This window comes from Mustelus asterias, chromosome 23, assembly GCF_964213995.1.
Source record: "Mustelus asterias chromosome 23, sMusAst1.hap1.1, whole genome shotgun sequence".
NCBI lineage: Eukaryota > Metazoa > Chordata > Chondrichthyes > Carcharhiniformes > Triakidae > Mustelus > Mustelus asterias.
The window spans coordinates 55,393,542-55,412,597 of record NC_135823.1 but is presented as its reverse complement, the minus strand read 5'-3'; the positions used below and the strand labels follow the sequence as shown (position 1 = coordinate 55,412,597).

Genomic DNA, 19,056 nt, shown 5'->3' with positions numbered 1-19,056 from the left:
TAAGCAAACTACAATCTATACACTTATTCTGAAGTAGTTTCCAAATGACTGGGTGGTGTTTCCGTCCTTGAATCCCAATTCCTGGGTTCTTTTTTAATAGCTACATGGTATTTGTTGTGTGTTAACCTTTATTCTCACGCAGATGTTACTTTAAATTCCCAACATCTGCAGAGATGTTCAACGCTTATTTATTACTAGAACTAAATGGAGCACCTGTGGAAAGGAGTGGGAATGTTTGCAATGCACGTTTGCGTGCCCAGTTGCCTGTGCATTTAGTCTCTGTTTGCAGTTCAGTGGTTAGTTGGCTTTCATTCACAAGATAAATCTATTGGCAATGTATTATTTTCTTTTTAAGTTGCATGCCTCCACCACTGTGTTCACTATGTTCCAAAACTGCAGTCATTTTCGTCCCTGAGATGTAACCATTGTACATTAGATGTCTGTCTGTGTGTCTGCCATTGAAGAATTCAGCAGCAGCTTACGTTTATGCAAGTACCTTGAGTAGAACTTCCACCAGTGTCCCACAGGAACATAATCAGTCGCGAGGGTCCAGATTTTCCTGCCTTTCCCCCAATCTTACCTCCCCCTCACTCCAGGCAAAATGCCGTTGGCATTGGTGGGACCTACTGTCAGAAAATCTCACCCTAGTTAATATAGGTAGGGAAGGCAATGGCCTAGTGGTATTAACACGAGACTATTAATCCAGAAACTCTGGGGACCCGAGTTCGAATCCTGCCATGGCTGATGGTGGAATTTGAATTCAGTAAAAAATATCTGGAATTAAGAATCGAATGATGACCATGAAACCATTGTCGATTGTCGGAAAAAACCCATCTGGTTCACTAATGTCCTTTAGGGAAGGAAATCTGCCGTCCTTTCCTGGTCTGGCCTACATGTGACTCCAGAGCCACAGCAATGTGGTTGACTCTCAACTACCCTCCAAGGACAACTAGGGATGGGCAATAAATGCTAGCCAGCCATTGACGCCCATGTCCCCCAAATTAATAAAAAAAGGTGAACAAAAGTGTAGGTGTTAAGGAGCGTCTTAAAGAAGTAGAGAAGCTGAAAGATTTAGGAAGGGAATTCCAAAGATTAGGGCATATGTAACTGAAGGCACCGTTGCCAATGATGGCACGATTAAAATCAGACATCCAAAAGAGACCAAAATTGGAGGGACGCAGAGCTCTTGAAGGATTGTAAGGCTGGCAGGAGGTTACAGAGGTAGGGATGTCAAAGCTGGGATGGGAATTTTAAAATTGAGACATGAATGGACAGGAAGTAGGGCAATAAGCACAAGAAAGATGGGTGAATAACACATGAAGTGAGTTAAGATCATGTGAAGCAGAGTTTTAGATGAGGGTGGCACGGTGGCATGGTGGTTAGCACTGCTGTCTCACAGCACCAGGGACCCCGGTTTGATTCCCGGCTTGGGCCACTGTGCAGAGTCTGCACATTCCCCCCATGTCTGCATGGGTTTCCTCCAGGTGTATGCTGGGGGCAGGGGGGGGAGGGGGGGGGGGGGGGGGGGGAAGGGCGGGGGGGGGGGGGGGGGAGGGTGGAACATGCAAAGGTCCGTTGACCCCGGGTGAGATTTTCTGGTTTTTGGGCAAGCATGGCTGGGCAATCCTGCTTCTTATGTAGAGGGATGAAACAGAAAATTGAAAAGAAAAGTTGTCCCCTTTCAAAGTGTAACTGCACATTGTTCGGTATGGTAGTTGGAAGTGAGGTGTTCTGTAAATGAACAAATAGCTTTAATTAATACCACCCTTTGTGACCTTAGGACTTCTGCAATGCTTCACAGCCTCCTGAGTGAGGTCGCTGTTGTAATACGGGGAACACGGTGGCCAACTTGTGCATAGCAAGCTCCCACAAACAGAGCTGTTATATTATAATGACAGATGTAACTGTCATCCAGGATAACTCCCTGGCTGTTCTTCGAAGTAAGGCCACGGGAGTTTTTACGTTCATCAGAAAGAACAGATTTAATGTCCCATCCAAAAGACAGCGCCTCCAATAATGCAGCACTCCTGCGTTACTGCTCTGGGAAAGTGCTCAAATCCCTGGAGTGAGGCTTGAACCCATGAAGTTCTGATTGAGAGGCAAGTGCGACTGGCAACCCCATTTCGGTATTGAGTCACGGCTCAGACCTACTGTTGCCTCATGCAATAGGTAGTGGACAATACCGAAATGGGGTTTTCAGTGTATTACCCATCACTGGGTGAATTCCAAGCCATTATGTGCAAGGAGCCACTCACTGACAGGCAATTTGGACAGGTATATGGATAGGAAAGGTTTGGGGAATACAGGCCAAACGCAGGCAAATGGGACGAGTTCAGTTTAGGATCGGCATGGACGAGTTGGGCCGAAGGGCCTGTTTCTGTACTGTATATCTCTGTGATTCTATGGGCGGAATTTTCCAGCCGCGCTCGCCCTCAAGACCGGAAAATCCCGCCCAAGTTCAACGGACCTTTGCACGGTCCTGTCCCGCCTGCTACGATTGCCGTGGAGGGCAGGACGGGAAAATTCCGGTATATGAGTCGAATTGAGATGCATCAAATTCTGAGACTTCACATGTCAGCGCTATCGCTAGGCTCCTCCAGAGATTGAGGAGTGACCATTCACTTTCCTGTCACAGGTAGGGGGTTACCTGGCCATACGCACACATCACGACTGATGTGTCAAAAAACAAAAGGGGGTCCAGGTCGCAACTGTTCTTCGAAAGCAGAGGTCTTGGACTGGCAGAAAAAATAAAACGAATAAGTGGGCGGCACGGTGGCACAGTGAGTAGCGCTGCTGCCTCACAGCGCCAGGGATCCGAGTTCAATCCCAGCCTTGGGTCACTGTCTGTGTGGAGTCTGCAGGTTCTCCCCATGTCTGCGTGGGTTTCGTCCCACAGTCCAAAGATGTGCAGGTTAGGTTGATTGGCCATGCTAAGTTGACCTTTAGTGTCAGGGGGATTAGTCGGGTAAATATGTGGGGTCAAGGGAATAGGGCCTGGGTGGGTAGTGGACAATACCAAAATGGGATTTTCAGTGTATTACCCATCACCGGGTGAATTCCAAGCCATTATGTGCAAGGAGCCACCCACTGACAGGCAATTTGGACAGGTACATGGATAGGAAAGGTTTAGGGGAATCTGGGCCAAACGCAGGCAAATGGGATGAGTTCAATTTAGGAAACCTGGTCGGCATGGACGAGTTGGGCCGGAGGGCCTGTTTCCGTGCTGTATATCTCTGTGAATTTTGGTGCAGACTCGATGGGCCGAATGGCCTCCTTCGGCACTGTAGGAATTCTATGATTCTAAAGAAATATTAGATGTGTGAAAGCATACTGAGTCCGAGAGCTGCTTCCAATTTTCCTCACAGCACAATCTGTGCTTTGGGTTCCGACATGAACACCCATCAAAATGACACAGCCGTTTGGGAATGAGAGATTCAATAGATCCTTTGTCTGTCTATTATGCGGACCTGCCTATCAAAATTTCTTCACCACTTTCCTGGCCAAATAAGCAGGGAAGAAAGGCTCTTCTATTATCTTGCCTCAATTACGCACTGTGTGTCTTTTGATTTTTTTTCACTTTGATCTCCTTTGACTGAACGCTGATTTCTAAAGCACAGATCGCACCCCACCCTCGCTTTTATGCAGCTTCAGTGGTTAATGTACTTCTCTGAAAGGGAAAGACATGATTTCAAGCTCCGACAGAATTGCCACCAACAATAGCCCTGTTTTAAAAAAAAGGTCCTCAGCTCCTTGGGGCTTTGAAAGGGGGTGTCTAAAATCTGCCAACTCCTACTCCCAGAGTTACACTTCGCGTTTGCCACCCCACCATTCCTCCGACATCCATCCTCCAGCTAACCTGACGATGCTCTCCTCACTAATACCGAGGTGTAAATCGATGATCTTTGACAGATTTTTATGGATGTATCATGCATTTCCATGGTGAGTAATTAAAAGTAGGACGGTGGGGGGCGGGGGAAGGAGGGGGTGGGTGGTGTATGTGGAGGAGAAGGGAATGGGGGTGGGACGGGGCAGGGTGACACATTTGTGTTGGCAACTTTGTGCTTCTTTCCCTTTCTGTCTTCGCTCCCTTGCCTCATCCCAAGCAGTAATGACCTTGCGTGCCACAGTTTGCCAGACACCCCTCAGAACGAAATGCTTGGCAGGTGCCAATTAGGCTGCAATTCAAAAGTTAATTTATTCAGAAACAAATGTTAACACACATTTACAAGCGTGAGGTGAGTCGACTGCTGAAATGCAGTTCCAACGCGATGGCGAGAAACTCTGGCACTTAAATCGAACATAGAATGTGGGCAGCCGCGTCATTAAAATTTTAAATTCATTTCCCAGCTTCGATGAGTGAACGGTAGCAGCGAGGTTTGCGACACCGTTAGCACAAACTTTGTCTCCAACATGATTAACGCAATTTCGACTGCATTTTGGAAGCTATTTCCTGATTTGTCCAAAGTGGAAACCTAAGGTGGAATTTTCCCGTCCCGCCCACTACGGGAATGGTAACGGGCAGGACAGGATCATGCAAAGGTCCGTTGACCTCAGGCGCGATTTTCCGGTCTTGGGGCGAACGCAGCCGGAAAATGCCGCCCTTAAAGATTATTTATTAGTGTCACAAGTAGACTTACATTAACACTGCAATGAAGTCACTGTGAAAATCCCTGAGTCGCCACACTCCGGTGCCTGTTTGGGTACACTGAGGGGGAATTTAGCACGTCCAATCCCACCTAACCTGCACATCTTTGGACACTAAGGGGTAATTTAACATGGCCAATCCACCTAACCGGCACGTCTTTTGGACTGTGGGAGGAAACCGGAGCACCCGGAGGAAACCCACGCTGACACGGGGAGAATGTGCAGACTCCGCACAGACAGTGACCCAAGGCTGGAATCAAACCTGGGTCCCTGGCGCTATGAGGCAGCAGTGCTAACCACTGTGCCACCGTGCCACCCTTTACCCACACCGTATCGGACATCAAATAAGAATGTGACATCTGAAGTGAGCACATTACTGGAGGCTCCAACATGTGAGATACAAATCCTCTCTTGCCATTTTCCAAAAAAAAAGATTGGTTACAATTTACATTTTGAGCCCGAGGTCTAACCCAGCCCCATTGGACGGTGAGGAGAATTGTTATTCACTTTTTATCCTAATGCAACAATACCCTCAATACTTTTCTGTTTCCTTTTTTTCAAGAATGATCTAATGGAATGGCTCACAATCATTGGCCTTGCTCAATATTACAAGACGTTAGTGGAGAATGGTTACGAAAACATTGAGTTCATCACTGACATAACCTGGGAGGACCTGCAAGAAATTGGCATCACAAAGTTAGGTGAGTGCTGGCCATTCTTTACATGCCACTCCTTTTCGGGTCGTTGTAGGCGCCGGGTGTTTCTGGCTCATGTGTGAGCAGAAAAGGTTAATAAAACCATAGAGTTGTACAGTACAAAGGGAGGAATTCAACCCATTTTTCCTGTGCAAGCTCAGAGAAAGAGTGACTAGTTGCCGTTAGACTCTATAATATCTCATAGTAGAAAGCAGGGTGCAATGAGACATAATGGGGAAAATGTTCTTGTCTAGCCCACTGATTAAATGGTCGCGGGCGGGACAGACTATTTGACAGACCATTTAAAGGTCAGTTGACCTCAGGCGGGATATTCTGGTCCTGGGGTGGACCATACAAGATAATCCTGCCCACTGTGCAGAAAGCTAATTTTTATTTTTACAAGGTTGGGTTTTCAGTCAATCCTAGTAGTTGGTGTGTAAGGTCTTATTTATAGTTTCCTCCAGGCTTCCTGAGCCACTGTAGTCCATGTGGTGTGGGTAAATCCGTGCGATCTCACCAGCTGATCATGCCACACTCCCGCTGCAGCAAGGCCGGAGAATTTGGCGGCCAGCCAAATCTCTATTCACTGTAGCAGGATGAGAAAACCCTGCCGGCGTGAATGGTGGTAGGATTCTGGCCATGATGTTTGGTACAAAGTGCTAAGATTTTGATCCGGTGATGAGGAAGAAATGGCTGTATTGTTCCGTGTGTGTGGGGGACTGCAAGGTGGTGGTATTTCCCTGCACCAGCTACCCATCATTGATCCGTACAATACAGAAGGAGGCCAATTGGTCCACCGAGTGCACTGACTCTCCGAAGGAGCGCCTTACCAATTAACCCCCCAAGTTTCTCCTTTTCAAGTTAGTGACAGGACCCTGGACAGCATTGATGTACAGAGGTACCTTGGGGTTCAAATCCATAGCTCCCTGAAAGTGGCTACACAAGTAGATAGGATGGTAAAGAAGGTCTATGGCATGCTTGCCTTTATTGGTCGGGGCATTGAGTACAAGCGTCAGGATGTCATGTTGCAGATTTATAAAACTTTGGTTAGGCTGCATTTAAGAGTATTGCATTCAATTCTGGTCGCCACATTACAGAAAGGATGCGGAGGCTTTGGAGAGGGTGCAGAAGAGGCTTAACAGGATGTTGCCTGGATTAAAGCATATCAGCTATAAGGGGAGGCTGGGTAAACTAGGGTTGTTTTCTCTGCAGCGGCAAAGGCTGAGGGGAGACCTGATAGAAGTCTATAAAATTACAAGAGGCGGCACAGTAGCACAGTGGTTAACACTGCTGCTTCACAGCTCCAGGGACCTGGGTTCGATTCCCGGCTTGGGTCACTGTCTGTGTGGAGTTTGCACATTCTCCTCGTGTCTGCGTGGGTTTCCTCCAGGTGCTCTGGTTTCCTCCCACAGTCCAAAGATGTGCGGGTTAGGTTGATTGGCCAGGTTTAAAATTGCCCCTTAGAGTCCTGAGATGCGTAGGTTAGAGGGATTAGCGGGTGAATATGTGGAGGTAGGGCCTGGGTGGGATTGTGGTCGGTGCAGACTCGATGGGCCGAATGGCCTCCTTCTGCACTGTAGGGTTTCTATGACTTCTATGAAGAGGCACAGATAGAGTCGACAGTCAGAATCCTTTTCCCAGAGTTGAAATGTCTAATACCTGGGGGGGCGTGCACTTAAGTTGAGAGGGGGAAAGTTGAAAGAACATGTGAGGGGCAAGTTTTCTGATACAGAGAGTGGTAGGTATGTGGAACATGCTGCCAGGTGTGGAGGCAGATATGATAGGGGCTTTTAGATAAGCACATGAATATGAAAGGAATAGAGGGATATGGACCAAGGGCAGGCAGAAGGAATTACTTTAATTTGGCGTCATGTTCAACACAACATTGTGGGCCAAACAGCCTGTTCATGTGCTGTACTGTTCTGTGTTCTAAGTCTATATCTGATTCTGTTTTGCAAATTACAATTGAATATGCTTCCACTGCCTTATCAGGTAGTGCATTTCAGGTCACAAGAATGAATCATTTAAAAATCTCATGCACGTGTTAACACTTTAGCATCATAGAGTCCCTACAAAGCAGAAGAAGGACATTCAGCCCATCGAGTCTGCACCAACAGCAATCCCATCCAGGCTCTGTCCCTCTAACCCCACACTGGAGGAAACTGGAGCACCCGGAGGAAACCTGGAGGAAACTATAAATAAGACCTCACACACCAACTACTAGGATTGACTGAAAACTCAACCTTGTAAAAATAAAAATTAGCTTTCTGCACAGTGGGCAGGATTATCTTGTATAGTCCACCCCAGGACCAGAAAATCCTGCCCGAGGTCAACTGACCTTTAAATGATCTGTCAAATAGTCTGTCCCGCCCGCGACCATTCAATCAGTGGGCTCGACAAGAACATTTTCCCCATTATGTCTCATTGCACCCCGCCTTCTACTGTGGGATATTATAGAGTCTAACGACAATCATGATGCCACACTGGTCGCTACTTCCTTTTCTTTATGTTTGTTCATTGACAGCTTGTGGCAGCATTGGCCAGGCCAGCATTTGTTGCCCATCTCTTGAAACGTTTTTGGTGGGCAACAGCCTCCCTGAGCCACTGCAGTCCATGTGGTGGAGGTAAACCCGTGCAATCTTACCAGTTGATCATGCCGCGCTCCCGCTGCAGCAATGCCGGGGAATTTGGCGCCCAGCCAAATCTCCATTCATTGCAGCAGGATGAAAAAATCCCGCCGGTGTGAACGGTGGTTGGATTCCGGCCATGGTGTTTGGTACAAAGTGCCAAGATTTTGATTGTGTGAGGATGAAGAAGTGGCGGTATAGTTCCAAGTCAGGATAATGTGTGGGTGAGTGAGACTGTGAGGTGTTTCCCTGCACCAGCTACCCATCATAGAATCCCTACAATGTAGAAGGAGGCCATTTGGTCCATCAAGTCTGCACTGACTCTCTAAAGAAGCATCTTACCCAGCGCCCCCTGCCCTATCCCCACAACGCCATGTATTTACCATGGCTAATTATCCGAACCCAAACGTCTTTGAACACTAAGGGGCAATTTAGCATGGCCAATCCACCTAACCTGCACATCTTTGGACTGTGGGAGGAAACCAGAGCACCCGGGGGAAACCCACGCAGACACAGAGAGAGCATGCAAACTCCGCACAGACAGTCACCCGAGGCTGGAATCGAACTCAGGTCCCTGGCGCCGTGAGGCAGTAGTGCTAACCACAGTGCTCCCCCCCCACCCTTGTTCTTCCAGGTGGTAGAGATGACTGATTTTCGAGATACCGTTGAAGTTGCTGCTATAGTTTCAGCCCCTGCTTCTTTCAGCCATAAACAGAGACTAGGCATGATGGCCACACCGCGGGGGGTGGGGTTCGGAGGTCATTGAAGCCCCCGATGGTGTCAGAGTCATGGCTGAGCATTGCCCATCTGACAGTGCCAACCAGCACCCTAACAGTGCCAACCTGGCAGTGCCAAGGGTGTGGGGTGTGAGGGGTAGGTGGTTAGGAAGAGGGGAATGAAGTGGGGGGGTCATGTGGGAGGTCATGAGGGAGGTCATGAAAGTGGTCATGAAGTGGGCGCATGAAGGGGGGGGTCATGAAAAGGGTCATGAAGGGAACCCTTCACAGGACCCCAATGCCCCGGTGGCGGTGATCTTTGGAGGGGGATTGGGTAAACATTCCTTCAATGAGGTGGGGGGTGGGGGAGTCCCTGATGTCTATGGGGGAGGGATGGGGGTCCTCAGTTTCAGTGTAAGATCGATCTCTATGAAGCCAGGATTACTGGGTGTGTTTAGGCCCTGCCCTTCTCAAAACCGGTGCAAAACTCTGTCAGAGGATTTTATCCAGGCCCTATTCGCCGCCTTATCCCAGTAACCCCACACATTTACCCCGCTAATCCAACTATCCTACACATCTCCAAAAGAATCACTGCGTGTGGGGAAATCGCCACTGTTTTTTCGCCCGAAATTCCACCTGTGGTTACTGTGCTAATGTAGGAGATGCAGCAACCAATTTGCGCACAGCAAGCTCCCAGAAGCAGCAATGAGATAATAGGCAGATAATCAGCTTTAGTGTCATTGGTTGAGGAATAACTACAGGCCTGTGGGCGGCACGGTGGCACAGTGGTTAGCACTGCTGCCTCACAGCACCAGGGACCTGGGTTCGATTCTGGCCTCAGGTCACTGTCTGTGTGGAGTCTGCACATTCTCCCCGTGTCTGCGTGGGTTTCCTCTCACACTTCAAAGACTGGAGGGGGTGCAGAGGAGATTCACTCGGTTGATCCTGGAGTTGAGGGTTGGCTTATGAGGAGAGACTGAGTAGACTGGGACTATACTCATTGGAATTCAGAAGAATGAGGGGAGATCTTATAGAAACATATAAGATTATGAAGGGAATAGATAAGATAGAAGCAGGGAGGTTGTTTCCACTGGCAGGTGAAACTAGAACTAGGGGGCATAACCTCAAAATGAGAGAGATCAGATTTAGGACTGAGTTGAGGAGGAACTTCTTCACCCAAAGGGTTGTGAATCTGTGGAATTCCCTGCCCAATGAAGCAGTTGAGGCTACCTCATTGAATGTTTTTAAGGCAAGGATAGATAGATTTTTGAACAGAAAAGGAATTAAGGATTATGGTGAGCGGGTGGGTAAGTGGAGCTGAATCCACGAAAAGATCAGCCATGATCTTGTTGAATGGCGGAGCAGGCTCGAGGGACCAGATGGCCTACTCCTGCTCCTAGTCCTTATATTTTTATTCCCTCAGTACAGTGCTGGGAGCTTAGAGATTTATGCTCAAGTCTCCGGAGTGGGACTTGAATCCTCAACTTTCTGAATCAAAAGGTATGAGCGCTCCCCGATGTACACTGAAAGATGCACTGGTGAGACAAATTTAGGGGTTGCATTTCAACACTGAGCCCCAACCGCAGATGAATATGCATCGAGATGCAACAATGGTCAGTGTGCCTAAGCTTGTGTTATGTAACTGGGCACGATGGAACTGCTTTTGATTTTCAATGTCAGTGGAAAAAGAAGCACTTTGGATTGTAGCACGGGCACTGAACAGAAAGAAATAAAAGGAGCTCCTTATTGAGGAAGCAAGGGAATGTATGGAGTGCTGTCTTGCCTTTTGCTAATTAGCACGTTTATTTTCCAGTCTGCTTTGTCCTGCTTCCCAGCACTCAAAACCACAGAACAGATGGAGACTTTTCATTCCCCTTTTGCCAGTGCAAACTCTTCAATCAAAGCGATAGTGAGAATGAGCTGGAATTTAATTAACGCTTTCCGCATTCTCAGAACGCCACAAAGCACTTTGCGCCGCTGATCCATTACATTTGCGGTGTCGTCACCGTAAGACAATCCCAGGGCGGCACGGTGGCGCAGTGGTTAGCACGGCTGCCTCACAGCGCCAGAGACCCAGGTTCAATCCCAGCCTCGGGTCATTGTCTGTGTGCAGTCTGCACGTTCTCCCCATGTCCGCGTGGGTTTCCTTCGGGTGCTCCGGTTTCCTCTCACACTCCAAAGATGTGTGGGTTAGGTTGATTGGCCATGATAAATTGACCCTAGTGTCAGGGGGATTAGCTAGGGTAAATGAGGGTTATGGGAATAGGGCCTGGGTGGGATTGTGGTCGGTGCAGACTCGATGGGCTGAATGGCCTCCTTCTGTACTGTAGGGATTCTATGATATGAATCACACTGGTCAGCCTGTCTTTCAAACTATAATGAAGAGAATGACCATCTGGTTTGGTATTGGTGGTGATGATGGCCTAGTGGTCTTATCGCTAGGCTATCACTCCAGAAACTCAGCTAATGTCCCGGGGACCCGGGTTTGAATCCCGCCACGGCAGATGGTGGAATTTGAGTTCAATAAAAAGTATCTGGAATTAAGAAAATCCATCTGGTTCACTAATGTCCTTTAGGGAAGGGAATAGAAACTAGAAGCAGGAGTAGGCCATTCAGCCCTTGGAGTCTGCTCCACCATTTATTTTGATCATGGCTGATCATCGAATTCAATATCCTGGTTCCCCCCGTCCCCCCATATCCCTTGATCCCTTCAGCCGCATCTGACATCCTTACCTAGTCTGGCCTGGTGGTTAACTCTCACCTGCCCTCCAAGGGCAACTAGGAATGGGCAGCCAGTGATGCCCATTTCCGATGAATAAAAAAAACAGACTATATTCGAAATCAGTGGGAGTTAAGGATTGACAGAGGAATGAGGAATTCTTTGCAGAAAAATGATTGCCTAAGACATATCTACAGGTGTGTATCAGTACCACCATTATATGTTGCAGTTACCGATAGGTTATAGATAGATTGAAGTTATAGACAGGTTATAGTTATAGAATCATAGAACAGAATCACTACAGTGCAGAAGGAGGTCTTTCGGCCCATCGAGTCCGCACCAACCACAATCCCACCCAGGCCCCACCCCCGCAATCCTCATTTATCCTGCTAATCCCTCTGACATTAAGGTCAATTTAGCATGGCCAGTCAACCTAACCCGCACATCTTTGGACTGTGGGAGGAATCCAGAGCACCCGGAGGAAATCCATGCAGACACAGGGAGAACGTGCAAATTCCACACAGACAGTGACCCGAGGCTGGAATTGAACCTGGGTCCATGGCGCTTTGAAGCAGCAGTGCTAACCACTGCGCCACCATGCCACCCAAATAGACAGGGTGAAGTGATAGACAGGTTACAGTTACAACCAGATTACAGTTACAGCCAGGTTACAGTTATAGACAGGGTAAAGTTACAGACAGGTTACAGTTATAGACAGGTTACAGTTATAGACAGGTTACAGTTATAGACAGGTTACAGTTATAGACAGGTTACAGATATAGACAGGTTACAGTTACAGACAGGTTACAGTTACAGACAGGTTACAGTTATAGACAGGGTAAAGTTACAGACAGGTTACAGTTACAGACAGGTTACAGTTATAGACAGGGTAAAGTTACAGACAGGTTACAGTTATAGACAGGTTACAGTTATAGACAGGTTACAGTTATAGACAGGTTACAGTTACAGACAGGTTACAGTTATAGACAGGTTACAGTTATAGACAGGTTACAGTTATAGACAGGTTACAGATATAGACAGGTTACAGTTATAGACAGGTTACAGTTATAGACAGGTTACAGTTATAGACAGGTTACAGTTACAGACAGGTTACAGTTATAGACAGGTTACAGTTACAGCCAGGTTACAGTTATAGACAGGTTACAGTTATAGACAGGTTACAGTTACAGACAGGTTACAGTTATAGACAGGGTAAAGTTACAGACAGGTTACAGTTATAGACAGGTTACAGTTATAGACAGGTTACAGTTATAGACAGGTTACAGATATAGACAGGTTACAGTTATAGACAGGTTACAGTTATAGACAGGGTAAAGTTACAGACAGGTTACAGTTATAGACAGGTTACAGTTATAGACAGGTTACAGTTATAGACAGGTTACAGTTACAGACAGGTTACAGATATAGACAGGTTACAGTTATAGACAGGTTACAGTTATAGACAGGTTACAGATATAGACAGGTTACAGTTATAGACAGGTTACAGTTATAGACAGGTTACAGTTATAGACAGGTTACAGTTACAGACAGGTTACAGTTATAGACAGGTTACAGTTATAGACAGGTTACAGTTACAGACAGGTTACAGTTATAGACAGGTTACAGTTACAGCCAGGTTACAGTTATAGACAGGTTACAGTTATAGACAGGTTACAGTTATAGACAGGTTACAGTTACAGACAGGTTACAGTTATAGACAGGTTACAGTTACAGCCAGGTTACAGTTATAGACAGGGTAAAGTTACAGCCAGGTTACAGTTATAGACAGGTTACAGTTATAGACAGGTTACAGTTGCAGACAGGTTACAGTTATAGACAGGTTACAGTTACAGCCAGGTTACAGTTATAGACAGGTTACAGTTATAGACAGGTTACAGTTATAGACAGGTTACAGTTACAGACAGGTTACAGTTATAGACAGGTTACAGTTACAGCCAGGTTACAGTTATAGACAGGGTAAAGTTACAGCCAGGTTACAGTTATAGACAGGTTACAGTTATAGACAGGTTACAGTTACAGACAGGTTACAGTTATAGACAGGTTACAGTTACAGACAGGTTACAGTTATAGACAGGTTACAGTTATAGACAGGTTACAGTTACAGACAGGTTACAGTTACAGACAGGTTACAGTTATAGACAGGTTACAGTTATAGACAGGTTACAGTTACAGACAGGTTACAGTTACAGACAGGTTACAGTTATAGACAGGTTACAGTTATAGACAGGTTACAGTTACAGACAGGTTACAGATATAGACAGGTTACAGTTACAGACAGGTTACAGTTACAGACAGGTTACAGATATAGACAGGTTACAGTTACAGACAGGTTACAGTTATAGACAGGTTACAGTTATAGACAGGTTACAGTTATAGACAGGTTACAGATATAGACAGGTTACAGTTATAGACAGGTTACAGTTACAAACGGGTTACAGTTACAGACAGGTTACAGTTATAGACAGGTTACAGTTATAGACAGGTTACAGTTACAAACAGGTTACAGTTACAGACAGGTTACAGTTACAGACAGGTTACAGTTACAGACAGGTTACAGTTATAGACAGGTTACAGTTATAGACAGGTTACAGTTACAAACAGGTTACAGTTACAGACAGGTTACAGTTATAGACAGGTTACAGTTATAGACAGGTTACAGTTACAGACAGGTTACAGTTACAGACAGGTTACAGTTATAGACAGGTTACAGTTATAGACAGGTTACAGTTACAGACAGGTTACAGTTATAGACAGGTTACAGTTATAGACAGGTTACAGTTATAGACAGGTTACAGTTACAGACAGGTTACAGTTACAGACAGGTTACAGTTATAGACAGGTTACAGTTATAGACAGGTTACAGTTACAGACAGGTTACAGTTACAGACAGGTTACAGTTATAGACAGGTTACAGTTATAGACAGGTTACAGTTACAAACAGGTTACAGTTACAGACAGGTTACAGTTATAGACAGGTTACAGTTATAGACAGGTTACAGTTACAGACTGGTTACAGTTATAGACAGGTTACAGTTATAGACAGGTTACAGTTATAGACAGGTTACAGTTACAGACAGGTTACAGTTATAGACAGGTTACAGTTACAAACAGGTTACAGTTACAGACAGGTTACAGTTATAGACAGGTTACAGTTATAGACAGGTTACAGTTATAGACAGGTTACAGTTACAAACAGGTTACAGTTATAGACAGGTTACAGTTACAGACAGGTTACAGTTATAGACAGGTTACAGTTATAGACAGGTTACAGTTACAGACAGGTTACAGTTATAGACAGGTTACAGTTACAAACAGGTTACAGTTATAGACAGGTTACAGTTACAAACAGGTTACAGTTATAGACAGGTTACAGTTACAGACAGGTTACAGTTATAGACAGGTTACAGTTACAAACAGGTTACAGTTATAGACAGGTTACAGTTATAGACAGGTTACAGTTACAAACAGGTTACAGTTATAGACAGGTTACAGTTACAAACAGGTTACAGTTATAGACAGGTTACAGTTACAAACAGGTTACAGTTATAGACAGGTTACAGTTATAGACAGGTTACAGTTATAGACAGGTTACAGTTACAGACAGGTTACAGTTATAGACAGGTTACAGTTACAAACAGGTTACAGTTATAGACAGGTTACAGTTACAGACAGGTTACAGTTATAGACAGGTTACAGTTACAGACAGGTTACAGTTATAGACAGGTTACAGTTACAGACAGGTTACAGTTACAGACAGGTTACAGTTATAGACAGGTTACAGTTATAGACAGGTTACAGTTACAGACAGGTTACAGTTATAGACAGGTTACAGTTACAGACAGGTTACAGTTATAGACAGGTTACAGTTACAGACAGGTTACAGTTATAGACAGGTTACAGTTACAGACAGGTTACAGTTATAGACAGGTTACAGTTATAGACAGGTTACAGTTACAGACAGGTTACAGTTATAGACAGGTTACAGTTACAGACAGGTTACAGTTATAGACAGGTTACAGTTACAAACAGGTTACAGTTATAGACAGGTTACAGTTATAGACAGGTTACAGTTATAGACAGGTTACAGTTACAGACAGGTTACAGTTATAGACAGGTTACAGTTATAGACAGGTTACAGTTATAGACAGGTTACAGTTACAGACAGGTTACAGTTATAGACAGGTTACAGTTATAGACAGGTTACAGTTACAAACAGGTTACAGTTATAGACAGGTTACAGTTATAGACAGGTTACAGTTATAGACAGGTTACAGTTACAGACAGGTTACAGTTATAGACAGGTTACAGTTACAGACAGGTTACAGTTACAGACAGGTTACAGTTATAGACAGGTTACAGTTATAGACAGGTTACAGTTACAGACAGGTTACAGTTACAGACAGGTTACAGTTACAGACAGGTTACAGTTACAGACAGGTTACAGTTATAGACAGGTTACAGTTATAGACAGGTTACAGTTACAGACAGGTTACAGTTACAGACAGGTTACAGTTATAGACAGGTTACAGTTATAGACAGGTTACAGTTATAGACAGGTTACAGTTACAGACAGGTTACAGTTACAGACAGGTTACAGTTATAGACAGGTTACAGTTATAGACAGGTTACAGTTATAGACAGGTTACAGTTACAGACAGGTTACAGTTACAGACAGGTTACAGTTATAGACAGGTTACAGTTACAGACAGGTTACAGATATAGACAGGTTACAGTTACAGACAGGTTACAGTTACAGACAGGTTACAGTTATAGACAGGTTACAGTTACAGACAGGTTACAGTTATAGACAGGTTACAGTTACAGACAGGTTACAGATATAGACAGGTTACAGTTACAGACAGGTTACAGTTACAGACAGGTTACAGTTACAGACAGGTTACAGTTATAGACAGGTTACAGTTATAGACAGGTTACAGTTATAGACAGGTTACAGTTACAGACAGGTTACAGTTATAGACAGGTTACAGTTATAGACAGGTTACAGTTACAGACAGGTTACAGTTATAGACAGGTTACAGTTACAGACAGGTTACAGTTATAGACAGGTTACAGTTATAGACAGGTTACAGTTATAGACAGGTTACAGTTACAGACAGGTTACAGTTACAGACAGGTTACAGTTATAGACAGGTTACAGTTATAGACAGGTTACAGTTACAGACAGGTTACAGTTACAGACAGGTTACAGTTACAGACAGGTTACAGTTATAGACAGGTTACAGTTACAGACAGGTTACAGTTACAGACAGGTTACAGTTATAGACAGGTTACAGTTATAGACAGGTTACAGTTATAGACAGGTTACAGTTACAGACAGGTTACAGTTACAGACAGGTTACAGTTATAGACAGGTTACAGTTATAGACAGGTTACAGTTACAGACAGGTTACAGTTATAGACAGGTTACAGTTATAGACAGGTTACAGATATAGACAGGTTACAGTTACAGACAGGTTACAGATATAGACAGGTTACAGTTACAGACAGGTTACAGTTATAGACAGGTTACAGTTACAGACAGGTTACAGTTATAGACAGGTTACAGTTACAGACAGGTTACAGTTATAGACAGGTTACAGTTACAGACAGGTTACAGTTACAGACAGGTTACAGTTATAGACAGGTTACAGTTATAGACAGGTTACAGTTATAGACAGGTTACAGTTACAGACAGGTTACAGTTACAGACAGGTTACAGTTATAGACAGGTTACAGTTATAGACAGGTTACAGTTACAGACAGGTTACAGTTACAGACAGGTTACAGTTATAGACAGGTTACAGTTATAGACAGGTTACAGTTATAGACAGGTTACAGTTATAGACAGGTTACAGTTACAGACAGGTTACAGTTATAGACAGGTTACAGTTATAGACAGGTTACAGTTATAGACAGGTTACAGTTATAGACAGGTTACAGATATAGACAGGTTACAGTTACAGACAGGTTACAGATATAGACAGGTTACAGTTACAGACAGGTTACAGTTACAGACAGGTTACAGTTATAGACAGGTTACAGTTATAGACAGGTTACAGTTATAGACAGGTTACAGTTACAGACAGGTTACAGTTATAGACAGGTTACAGTTATAGACAGGTTACAGTTATAGACAGGTTACAGTTATAGACAGGTTACAGTTATAGACAGGTTACAGATACAGACAGGTTACAGTTACAGACAGGTTACAGTTATAGACAGGTTACAGTTACAGACAGGTTACAGATATAGACAGGTTACAGTTATAGACAGGTTACAGTTACAGACAGGTTACAGTTATAGACAGGTTACAGTTACAGACAGGTTACAGATATAGACAGGTTACAGATATAGACAGGTTACAGTTACAGACAGGTTACAGTTATAGACAGGTTACAGTTATAGACAGGTTACAGTTATAGACAGGTTACAGTTACAGACAGGTTACAGTTATAGACAGGTTACAGTTATAGACAGGTTACAGTTATAGACAGGTTACAGATATAGACAGGTTACAGTTACAGACAGGTTACAGTTACAGACAGGTTACAGTTACAAACAGGTTACAGTTATAGACAGGTTACAGTTATAGACAGGTTACAGTTACAGACAGGTTACAGTTATAGACAGGTTACAGTTATAGACAGGTTACAGTTATAGACAGGTTACAGATATAGACAGGTTACAGTTACAGACAGGTTACAGATATAGACAGGTTACAGATATAGACAGGTTACAGTTATAGACAGGTTACAGATATAGACAGGTTACAGATATAGACAGGTTACAGTTATAGACAGGTTACAGATATAGACAGGTTACAGATATAGACAGGTTACAGTTATAGACAGGTTACAGTTATAGACAGGTTACCGTTACAGACAGGTTACAGTTACAGACAGGTTACAGTTATAGACAGGTTACTGTTACAGACAGGTTACAGTTATAGACAGGTTACAGTTACCGACAGGTTACAGTTATAGACAGGTTACAGTTATAGACAGGTTACCGTTACAGACAGGTTACAGGTACAGACAGGTTACAGTTATAGACAGGTTACAGTTACAGACAGGTTACAGTTATAGACAGGTTACAGTTATAGACAGGTTACAGTTATAGACAGGTTACAGATATAGACAGGTTACAGTTATAGACAGGTTACAGTTATAGACAGGTTACCGTTACAGACAGGTTACAGTTACAGACAGGTTACAGTTATAGACAGGTTACAGTTACAGACAGGTTACAGTTATAGACAGGTTACAGTTACAGACAGGTTACAGTTATAGACAGGTTACAGTTATAGACAGGTTACAGTTATAGACAGGTTACAGTTACAGAAAGGTTACAGTTATAGACAGGTTACAGTTATAGACAGGTTACAGTTACAGACAGGTTACAGTTATAGACAGGTTACAGTTATAGACAGGTTACAGTTATAGACAGGTTACAGTTACAGACAGGTTACAGTTATAGACAGGTTACAGTTATAGACAGGTTACAGTTATAGACAGGTTACAGTTACAGACAGGTTACAGTTACAGACAGGTTACAGTTATAGACAGGTTACAGTTATAGACAGGTTACAGTTACAGACAGGTTACAGTTACAGACAGGTTACAGTTATAGACAGG

General features: G+C 44.2%; 1 protein-coding gene across 1 annotated transcript in view; it reads left to right on the top strand.

The window, feature by feature from the left end:
- The window catches only part of caskin1 (CASK interacting protein 1), a 711,340-nt gene that overhangs the window by 674,285 nt on the left and 17,999 nt on the right, over nt 1–19,056 (top strand). Inside the window, exon 17 of the mRNA XM_078239889.1 lies at nt 5,207–5,345. Coding sequence (XP_078096015.1) covers nt 5,207–5,345 — 139 coding nt within the window. The remainder of the gene's footprint in view (nt 1–5,206; nt 5,346–19,056) is intronic.